At 40.6% G+C, this 12,037-nt stretch overlaps 1 protein-coding gene across 1 annotated transcript; it reads right to left on the reverse strand.

The window, feature by feature from the left end:
• Nucleotides 1-204: 204 nt before the first annotated feature.
• stc1 (stanniocalcin 1) lies at nucleotides 205-8,190 on the reverse strand. The gene is made up of 4 exons (XM_040156396.1): nucleotides 7,886-8,190; nucleotides 5,873-6,015; nucleotides 5,520-5,731; nucleotides 205-4,931 (listed from the first exon to the last, which is right to left on the reverse strand). The coding sequence occupies exons 1-4, from the start codon at nucleotides 8,064-8,066 to the stop codon at nucleotides 4,631-4,633; spliced, it is 837 nt and encodes a 278-aa protein (XP_040012330.1). The 5' UTR covers nucleotides 8,067-8,190; the 3' UTR covers nucleotides 205-4,630.
• Nucleotides 8,191-12,037: the final 3,847 nt, after the last annotated feature.

The following is a 12,037-nucleotide window of genomic DNA, read 5'->3' on the forward strand; positions in this document are numbered from 1 at the left end:
TTGGGGTTTGCTGATAGATAAACCAAAGTCATGACGTCAGAGGCACTTTTCTGAGTGTTTGAGGGCAACTGATGGAGAAGAATGTCATTAAAGGACTTTTTAAATCGGTCCATGTTGATGTAAATCTGTGCCTGATGAGGGATCCAAATGAGTGAAAGAAGAGCAAAGCAACATATTTCATACCGTATGCCAGATATGATAAATATTTTATTTCTGATCAGCAAAAGACACACAATTGATGCATTTGTATCTTTCATGACTTTTCAGTACAGAGGAAAAACCCAAACATATACACAGTATGGGTATATATGTATATGGGTATATTCTAAAGTGCAAGTGATTCACAAGGGTCAATCATGCGTTACATAGCATCTGTAGCAGGAACCTCAGTAATCTCCTTAAATCCTCGATAACTTTTTGAATCCAATAGTAAAATAACTGTCACTTATATATGAATACAAAATAAACTCTACTAGTCACTGAAGCTTTTTGATTTTGTTTAAGCACAACAACATTTATCAATCTATTTCAAGTCTTGAGAGGAAAGAGTACCATGAAGTGCCAGAAGTGAGGGAGTCTTTAGTCTCTAGTATTGACAGGAGAAACAGTTTCACAAAAGTCACCATGGGTCAATTTAACAATACTCCAGTACCACCTTAAGCACCCTATACTTGAATTAAAATCTAAAACAGAAAGAAATCGAAAACCTTATACTTTTCTCACTTTTGTTTTTCCCAATAGCCTTCATGGGTCACCTAACTTGGGCATGTTCTCGTCGAAACAGACATTCAATATACAGGTACATTCTCTGAAATTACCGTTACATTTGACTTGGTGAGGAAACAGTCAGTTTGCCCTTGCCAAATATATATTGACACAAGGAATGTTCATAGAAAATAAATATGAAGACGTGGATAGACATTAAAATGCTTAAATGCAAATGTGGACTGATGCTGAGCTCACTGTGTGTTGGCAGAGTGGCCACAGTAGACGGGCATCTTGACAGCATCATACAGGGAAGTAACAGTTTAGCAGCAGCTGTTGGGTTTTGGATTTACCCATGGACAACAAAGATACAGACATATGTATCAATAGTACATGAAGAAGCCCTGACCCTTCAGGATGCGAAATATTCAAACTGAGTTCCATTCACTGGGTAAATAAAACATGTCTCAATTGCACATGTGCTGAATGTTTCAATGCCCTTTATAGTGGTTAAGATGCAAAGTGCATATTTAACATAAAATAGTAAGCTAGGATATACTACAGTGTGACTATAGCTCTTAACTTCCCAAATGATTCCTTCGGAACTGCTGTCCTTTCGCGCCAAATGACACAAAAGAAATGATCAGATTCACAGAACAGAACAAACACCAGTTTAGAAAAACCACAGAAACAGAAAGCGATACAGAGGAGCAATGCCTTCTCACTGTGAGTGCAGTATGAGAGCACACATGCTGCCGCTTTATTCATACAGCATCAGCTGGCGCTGAATGAAATAAAGGTCAATTTCTGTGTTGCTGTGAATCCTTTGTGTGTGAGATTATTGCATAGTTTGGAATTCTTAACATAGCTATTAAACTGACACTGAAAAATAAAGCATTTCTTTTTCTGGTCTGTGCTTCACTCTTATCAATCCAGGACAATATATACAGATTCACTTTTTTTTTCCCCAAACAGGACTGGTTTCAATTCCTTTCATGAAGTCAAATTAACAACTGTAACAACTGCAATCAAAATCTGGCAAGCAGAACCTTTTTTGCTCAATAATTCCTTATAATTTTGTTATAAAACAAGTTTTATCTTGACCAGCTTGCAAGGTTTGAATTTTCAAGAAAGGGAATTTAATGAATCAAACTGCTCAGTAGTGAACTGAACCCAGCCCTGGTTCCAAGTTAATCTCTATATTGCCTTTTCAATGTGCACAAAGATTTGCATTTTACTCCCAAACCGAAACTAACTGAAGCCATCGAATCTCTCATTAAAGTTACTGGCGCCAAACCACCATCAGCCTACCAGGTATAGGTAAAACAAACACCAGCATGAAGACCCTTCTCCGTGAGCGTGGCTCTGTACTAATCTGCTGACTCTGAATGATTGTCTTGATCTTAGATGTAAGAGAACTGCTTAATGTATGCAGTCTTCTGAGACTTTTTGTACTTTTTGTTTGGGTTCCATAGAGTTTATAAGTGTATATATTGATGTTCCCCTCATTTTTATTTTGCATTATGCGCCGTAGAAAGAAACTGTTAACCTTTTCAACCTTCTGAGTGACCTCTAGGTAGGAACACCACCACCATCCTGGACGACACCGCTCTCTTAAATGCTTCAAGAAAACATCAACTTCTCACTATGAGCGACGTGGTCCTTCATGAATCAGCGATTTGGTTATTTCACAAAAGAGATTTCTGTGTGTGCTATTTCTTTCTGTGCTCTTCTCACAGGTTTGAAGTGGGTGGGGTGGGCTGGATTTGGTCGTCACATATTTCCGTGCACCAATCAGGACTTGGCAACATCTGAATCGGAATCTGATGACGGCTGTGGGATGTTTGCTATGGTTTCCAGTCAGTGTCAATCAAATCTGATCAAACCACACCCACACATTCCTGACGAGGCAGATTATTTGGGGTTTTGAGCATTAAAATCCTAAATAATAACTATTGTTGCTTATTTAGTTGTGAATATTTATTGATATGGGAAAATACCTAAGAATTATAACCAAAACTCTCAGGGGCTTTGTGGCGACCAAGGGTTGAAGATGATACCAACAATACAGTGTGTACTCCTTTGAGACATGTCATCCTTTCTCTAATGTGTAATGTCAGAAACGACACGTTTTAAAAAAGAACATAAAAATCAGTAATAACACGAAAGAAATGCTTGGGATGAAGATAATAGCTGACATTAGCTACGATTAGAATTTGTCATACACGGCGCCAGCCATCTTAAGGAAAACTGATTTCACCCTATGCAAGGAGAAGCACCAAAAACCAGTGCAGAGCCACCAAAAAACATCACTTTGAGAGTACTTTGTGCTGGTGTTAGTTTTGCTGTGATTATATCCCCTCAGTCTTGAATAACGTGCCCAAAACCCCAGCACTGAACCAGCACATCTAGCAGCTGCAATGACAACCCTATTTTTAAACCAGAATGAAGCTATAGTTTTGTTGTGGTCCCTTGTAACACCCATAAAGTAGATCACCTGACCTGAATGACCAACCTTGTTCCCCTATGGCCAGCACAGAGTCATGACATGGGTCCCATTCAGTCACCAGAGTGTCAGCTCACTTTTTTTTTCTTTTTTTTTTGGCATAGAGCTCATGTTCAAATAGGAGCCATGACTGAACTGCTTTTTTAAACCTGGAAACTAATTAAAACTACAATAATGCATTAAAATAATAAACATTAAATAATATAGTAGGAAAATAAATATCATTCCAACAAGGCTTTTTTGTTTTAAATAGTCAAACTTGACACTGGAAGCCAGCGTGTATGTCATGTGATTCACCTCAGAGAATGATGATCATCAGTCCAAGAAGATGGCTGCTCTCAGTCTCATCAGTGAACGTGCTAATCAGCTACTGCACATACACCACTGCTTCACACTCAGTTAAGAACATGGATACAGATTCCACTAAACATGGTCCCACATATACTGTAGAGCTCAACAGTCTTAAGCGTTACAAGTGTCTGGATACAAGATATGCAAAAATGTATTTTTTTCTGATAGATAGACTTAGCCATGACCTGGACAATCCTTATGTGCAGGATGACGATTTAAAACACATGACCATGACTACATCAGCCATCAGAAGAAAAAAAAAAAGAAGAAAAAAAATTATAAGTGCTATAGCTATACACTATTTTGGTATTTCATGAATAGCATTCAGGGCAGTTTGAAGTTTTTTGGTCAGTTTAAGGTAACCTCTCAAAGGTTATGATGAAACCTCTGCAGACCTCACTCCGTATGAGCACTCTCTTTTAGAGGGCTTGCTATGGCTGTCTCAGATAACTTAGTATACAGTACATTTAAGTGTTATGTTAGTTTCAGAAAATTGATATGAAACTCACCTCCACATCTAATGCTCACAACTTGACTGGTCGCATTGCTGAAATATAAGATACGTCTACCAATAATTTCCCATTTCTATCAGTGAACTAATAATAATCCAACTACTGATTTCTATTCATGAATAAATGTCGGAATTATGAGATTGTGTTTTTATCTTTTAAAGTACGGACTTTGTGCTCTAGAGGCGTGAACCATGACGGCTGTTTTTTTGTTTCTTTCTTTTTTTGCTTGGCATCAAAAGACTTCTGAAAGATTGAAGGAGTGAACAGTACCATGTTGCACAGATGCAACAGCCACATGTTCAATACTAACTGTGAGCGGATACATTTGAAAAGAGTCGATGGAAGGGGGGGTTCTCTCAAGCCTAAAGTGTAGGATTTACAATATAACAACAATCAAACTCTGATATCAACTCTATGGGCGTTCCGGCATTCCCTAGAGGTGCATATTTCTGTAACTCCCAGTCTAGCGAGGAATGGATTTTGTCACCCCTAGGGAATAGAGGAGCTTTCGTGATGTTTTGAGGGGCTTGTGGAGTTTTTTGAATCTGAGTGGGAGTTAGGAGCTGTCACTGGCGGAGCGCTTTTTGCCAAAATGACTGGCAGAGTCTCTGTTTCGCAGATTAGGCTGAATCTTGTACATATGGGGACTCATGGACCAGCGCCAGCTCCCACGGCCCTCCGCTCCAGTTGGGATGGCGGCAGCTGCAGCCACAGCAGTGGATGGGCAGGGCTTGTTCTGCAGCAGCTGAATAAGCATGGTCATCTCTGGGCCCAGCCGTGACACCATGCTGGTCCTAACGCGGTCCACCGTGTCCTCATCACAGTCCATCAGGCTTTGAAGCAGCTTACCATAAAACCTACCACAACAACACAAAGCATCACAGAATGAATTTTTAAGAGCTCAAAACCGAAAGGGACAAAATGTACAACAATACATTTTTCTCAAATTGTCATATAGTATTTCTATGTATTTGTGCATGTGCTGTAAGGTCTGATGTTATCCATATGGGAGCGACCATCCAGTCACTCCTAAGCCTTGTGCTCCACCCTCCTATCCTTTTGTATCCACTCCCAAACTGCAATCCGACATGTATTACAATAACAATAGGAGCGAAAAAATCCAAACTTGATATTCCTGTTTTGTATTTCTTTCATTGCATGAAAGAATATATGAAGCAGATGGTAACCAGCACATAGAAATCAATACTAATATAGACATCTGTTATGCTACATAAAACAGGGCTAAAGGGGCATCTATTTGTATTTTTGTAATATGAACTGCACTTTGGGTCATTGTATCTCTCATTCACTTTAGATTACCAGCAGATACACTTCACTATCTTATCTTCCAAGACTGTCACTTGACAAGCCTTTTAAAAATGTGTACTACTGACATGATAACCTCAATCAACTTCTAAAGTATATACAGTGGAGGAGGAGCTCACCTATTGGGGAAGTGACTTGGCAGCTGTGCCACTTCACCAATAGCATCTGGATTAGATCGGGCAACAGTGCAGATGTCCAGCTTGCTGTAACACTCTTCTTGGACCTCAGATATCATTCTTTGGAAGGTGGAGCAGCGGCGGATGGTGGGGAATGCCTTCGAGGTGATGCCATTGGCAATGCACTTAAGGCTCTCCTTCACAAATGCTTTACCCTGTAAAAAGAACCCAAAGTGCTTCACACATTCTTGCCCTGACAGTTACACCCATATAATACTGCCCAGCTCATGTGCACATAGACATAGACAAAATGGCATACTGTATGTAGGCTTTGTGAAATGAATTAAAGCGTATACCTGAGTGTCAAATTTAGCAGCACTGTATAGGAAGGACTTGCAGATGTCATGCATGCCATCTGTGTCACAAGTTGAGTTTTCCAGGCAGGCGAAGGCTCCGCAGCCAACTTGGAGGGCACTGTTGAGACAGCGCGCCACATCTGCTGTGGGTATAGAAAATGAACCATCAGCAGGGGAGCCAACAGTGGGTTGACTGGGAATCACTGCACACCCACTGAGCTCATTACACGAGGGTTGCCAGGATTTCAGCTAAAAAAAAAAATGTGACAACCTAAAGAGAATTTTCATACTTTGGTGATTCACAAAAGACATACAGTCACTTGGGGCAAAAAGTGACTTGACTGGGGATTGGACACCTTACAACTCTGACACTCTCAGACAGTATTTGGCATTACTGTACTTTTCTCTTGGCAGAGACCTATATTCCACTGTTTGGTTCTTTTCAGCAGAGCTTGGATGAACAGCACCAGAAATACCAAAGAGTTTCCTGAAAATTGTTGGCGTGCCTTTAGACACACATAAACATACACTTGTACCAGTGGCACACACACACAAATGCACAGTGCCACTAGACTCTGTCTTCAATTATTATACACAGGCCGTACTTGTCAAGCTGAAATTGAGCGGTCTGGCTCCAAAACACTTTAATATTCTTAACTATTAACTAAGTACATGTCACAGTCCAGTTGCAGCTCCAGAATTGAGCTCATGCACATCTACATAATGAAATACACACTCAGAAAACTCTGCCATTTTCATATCAGGAGCATTACATGACTGGAAGAGTTATTAGGCTGATTAACCCACTAGTAACCCTGGTCCTCATCATTGTAAAACCTTTGAAACAGCCACCCTAGAGCAGCATTCAGTCCTTCGATCCATTTGCCAAAAAACAATCTTGGCCATAAGGGGCACGGCTCTAAGTCCATGCAGCCGACTTGAAATTTTACACCAAGACAGAGCTATAAAACATAATCTGTAAATCAGTGTATCCAGATAGTTGGCTTTGCTTATTCTTCATCCCAGAATCCACAGAGATGGCAAGCAGTCTGACTCGAATCCTTTGTAATAACCATTAAGAAATGTCACCGAGGATCCTAAGCTTACTTGGCAGACTTTGAATCTGGGGCCCCATGTTGACCTGCACAGTCAGATAAAGTCTGCCTGCCATCAGGGACCAGAGATTGCTCTCAATATACAGAGAGTGAGCTGCAAATCTTATGATGATGAAGCAATTCCTGCAGAAGGGATTCAGCATCCCTGTTACCCACTGCCTTTTATCACTGGGCTGTACCTTTTTGATAAGAAGGAAAAGTCAACAGTTGAATGAAGCCATGCAGATTTATGCTTTGCTGTGTCATTTCTTGATGGTTATTACAAGGGATTTTGACTTAGGTCTTTCTTTTCTTTGATTGATAAATGTCAGTTAATAGGGTTACATGTGTTAATAGGGCTGTGCACTGGGGCTGTGCCTATTTGTCCAAATAGGCACAGCCCCAGGGACAAACAGTGTAGCTTTTTCTGAGGCATGCTGAAGAAAAGGTACAATGGTGTAGCCTACTTCTGTTTTCTGATTTGAAGGCTACACAGGAAGCTTTGTGTTTTATGCATTGAAACCCCCTTAAGTCCACTATGATGCTGGATAGTCGGACCTATGCAGCAGCCAAGGCTACGAGAGACTATCAGCATGACACAGCCTGCACTCTCAGGTGTCAGCACCAAGCTCCATGCTCATCTGTTGCCGGCAGGACACCGGCAAAAACCACAGCGTTAATCCCGCAGCCCTCTCCGTGAATCAACGCGCTCGTTTAGACAGAAAAGGCTGCATAGGCCAAAAAAAGAAAGAAAAAAAAAAAGACAGAAAGAAAGAAAGAAAAAGAAAGGAAAATTATGAGAAAGAGAAATCTCCACATATTGAGAGAACAAAGGTAAGGCTATGCATTGTATCAATGGTGTGTAAGAAGGCAAGCTGGGCACTCTGAGATATGCAGATGGAAGCAGCGTGTTACTTACAAGGGCTGTTGGCAGAAAAGCGTGCTCTCCTTGGCGAATAAGACTCGTTTTGATCCAGTTCATATGCAGATGCGTTCAGCACCATCAGGAGAAAAAGTCCGGTCCTAAAAGGCATCGTCCTCTCAACACAGATAATACAACTAAATGTAAAGAGACGCCTCCTGCTTTGTCTGTAATTCATAAGAATAACGCTCCAAAAGCTTCAGCGGCGCCGAAAAAAACACACACACACACACACACACAATAAATGTAGGCTAGGACAAGTAGGCTGCCAGCAAATTCTCTACATTGGACTCCTCACTATCCTTTTGACTTGCATGACAGATTGCACCGATGTCAAGTCTGCATGGGTTTATATGGGAGCGCTGAACATTACGAGTTCGGCGCTTGGACCAATCAGAACGCAGCGTTCAAGTCCGTGGTCCTGGTCTCTCCACTACTAATTGATAAAATCATTTCACAGCGGCCGACAGTGTACACTGATCTTACAGCTCAACATCACGACTCTGGGTTATTACTTCTCGTAATGACCCTAAGAAACAAAACATAGGCTCTATATGTTTCTAAGAGTTACCTATAGGGACTTTTTTTTTTTTTTTTAAATCACCCTTTCTATTACCACACGCCACAGGCGATACATCAGTGGCTGTTTCGATCAATATAATTGCACCTGTTCTATCCACATGTGAGTTAGGCTTCGGCTGCACCTCACCTCATTACTGAAGCGGAATTAACCAGTTATCTCTATGATCAGCGATTGTGAGGTGATCCCCGATGACTTACGGACCGGCCACGAGGCTTGAAATAAGGGCTGTGCCCCTGATAAGTGGAATAAATGGGTATATGGGTGAGTCGTTTCACGATAAAAGCGATATACATAGAATAAGCATTTCTGTGGTGCACTTTCCCTGAGGGGAGGCTTGTCCTTCCTTTTTGGAAGAACTGGAGAGGACATTTTATTGTTTTTCTCAATCTAGATTGAGAGATTTATTTCCAAAGTAAGATTTCTTGGAATCAAATAGTTACATTGAAAAGATGGACTTTATGATCACTATTTCAAAGGGAGTCCAGAACTTTATTTTTTGACCGTCACAATCAAACCAAATGCCACAAATCTGACCACTTCTAACTTCACTTCTTCTAACGCGAGCATCGGTGGCTCTTTTTGAAAATCATTATTCCATTATGCAGAAATTAATATTTGCAGTGATATTTTTTATTGTTTAGCCATCAGTTTCTTTGAATTATTTGGAGAGGATGGTGTAGTTTTTTCTGAGTCAAGGGGCTTGTCCAAAGAAAATATTGATAACCCTGAGGCTTGGTTTTTTTTTGGGGGGGGGGGGTTTGTTGTTTTTTTTTGTTGTTTTTGTTTTTTTTTAAACAGAAACATGAGATTCAGTCCTCCTCTCCACCCCAAATATAACTAAATCATTTTTCTACCATCCCAAACATCAACAAATGGGAGAGTATTTAACCAGCCACTTTTTTTAATCAAATGTGGTGTGTACTTTACCAGACTTAAATGCCTTTGCCCAAATATCCACCCAGAACATTCAAATGACATGTCCTTTTTATCACTCTGGCATTTTCCTGACCCTTGCTCAGTGATGACATCATTGTTGCCTTAGCTTAGTGAATCTACTTAACGTGGAGATAGATTACCTGTGTTGCTGACATAAAATGTGAATAATGATTGCTGATGACCCAATTCGCCGTTCTCCTCTTCCTAAGACTGTAAAATGCTGGCTCAGAGTCCACTAACTTGCAGCTGCACGTGCCAGCACACAGAGGGTGATGTGTGGGACTCTAAGCTATCATTTATCATGGAGGCCTCACGCCTCTTCACCCAGTGCAATGCTCAACCATTACAGACCGACTCAGACACTATGAAGCGAAATTGTCCTGATAATCATAGAGTGGAATAAAAGAAAATGTTTAACAGTGATCTGAAAAGACTTTGGAGAGACGTCTTCATTAACTGAAATAAATTCCCTTTCAGGCACCTGAAAATGTTTGTCCTCTTACCACATATACAGTTCATTATAGGTGTCTCTGTGCGTCATTACATTTAGAAAAGACATTAGCTATTTTCCTACCATGCTCTGTCAAATCACTTTTCTTCTCCTGTGGTGTTTCAGGAAGCGCCTCTTCACGTCTTTCCTCTGTGTTCTGGTTATCTTTGGCAATCATTGAGCTATAACCCTAATTTCTCCCATGGCGCTGTCAGGAGTTTGGGCATGCTGTCAAGCTGTTGTCACCTTCTGTCTGCTGGGGAATCCAAATATGTGTCCCTGCCAGCTGTACCAATAGCCTTTCTAACGGAAAGATGATCTGAATGTATCAGCCATATGAATGAGCTATTATCTACTGTCAGAATCAATCATAATCAGCATCTCAGCCTAAGAAGGGCCTGAGTTACATGTTAGACAAATGATTTTTGCGGAATTTGGACAGTCCAAACTAAGTTGGATCACGGATGACTCTTTCAGATGAGACCAGAGAACATAGGTCTGTGATTTGAGTTACTTCATTGTGTGAGGATTTGTCCTTTTTTGGCACTAAATAGACCATTTTAGTGCTTTTTTTCATTTCTTTAAGAAACATGTCCATATTTCCAAAATGAAGTTTACCTATCCATTGTAAATTTTACTCTTTCTTCCCTTCTGTTACAATAAAGGAGTTTCCAGAATGATGGCTGGCTCTCCTCCCTGCAAATCAGGTGTGGAAAACAGTATGTCAAAGACTGCTTATTGGTCATGTCAGCACTCCTAAAAAAAAACCTGAGGGAGACAACAATGCGAACAATGTGTAAGATTTGAGTCAGATGCTGGGCTGATATTCATGCTCTCCATGAATATGTTGCTGCTCTTGCATCTATTGCTTTCCCATGCCGTGTCTCAGCTGAAACTGAAGACATGAGCTGAGAGTTTATTCATGAGTTTGGAAGTCGGTCTCATCCTTGTTAGCACATCACTGCAGACTCTTCCATGCTGGAATGAAGCCACGCCATAAACACATTTTCGAATACCACTCCTGCGTCCTCTGGGGGGAAAGGATAATGAATTCCTTTGTCAGGTAGAAGAAGGCGATTCACCTTGTTTTCAGAAATATAACAGACAACATAGAGGGCAGAGTTCACTGAAAGGACAAATCTGTTACAGAGAATGAACGTGCAGTCAAAACAGCCTGCTGCAGCTAGATGGTTTTGCATTCATTTACATTGAGGTGGATGAACTGATTCTCTGATTAGAAGTTACTTTGCATCTAAGTTGAATGTTGCCCTAAGCTTATTGCTGTTTGCCTGACAGCAACTTCCTCCATAATTATAAGATTACGAGATTGCTCATTATGAGCAAGAGATTTGAAATTAGTGTAACAAATGGGAGGTTCATCTTTTATCAAGCACCTGCAAATTAATCACAAATATCGCTAACACCTGCACTACAGTTTTTTAACGAGTTTATATAATGGGTTATATAAAAGCACTTGCAAGGAGAGAGTGCAAGTCTACCTGTGTCCACAAGAGGGACCTTAGTCAGATGTTACTGACTTACATGAGCTATTACTGGGAAGTTTCACCTCCAAACAGTCTGGTGTCTCTGGTGTATTGGTGGGATGGAGAGTAAACCTTACGATTTGTACACTTTGAGAGGTGGAAAGGATACAAGACACCCTGCAGGATTATAATCACATCCAAGTTACCCACATGTAAAACCAGTCAACAGTGATGTTTTGGCACCCACATTTAGATTTTTCTATGTGTGTTTTGATATGTGATGTTTGGTCATTTTGCTTTCTAGCAGCAGATGATTGCGGTGTTCACATGAGAATAACATTTAATTTTCTGAGGAAATATTTTGAACAGGAGGTGGGGCATGGGCAGCAGCTCTGCACAATCATGACAGAAAGAACCGTGCATTAGACAGAGCACCCTGCCATCAGCTGTCAGAAAATTGAGAGACCCCGAATGGGAAGAGAGAGACAGACAGTGTCGCTTTTAAATCTCAAGAAAAGATCTGAAATAAATACACATCCACTTATAAAGCTCTCAGAATGCAGAGAAATTTGATTAATTATAAAAAAAAAAATGTTGACAACCTTTCAAAACCCCTTCCACAAATCAAACTAATCACAGTTATATGTAGTCTGCAT

This window comes from Xiphias gladius, chromosome 19 (genome assembly GCF_016859285.1).
Source record: "Xiphias gladius isolate SHS-SW01 ecotype Sanya breed wild chromosome 19, ASM1685928v1, whole genome shotgun sequence".
In the NCBI taxonomy this organism is placed as follows: domain Eukaryota; kingdom Metazoa; phylum Chordata; class Actinopteri; order Istiophoriformes; family Xiphiidae; genus Xiphias; species Xiphias gladius.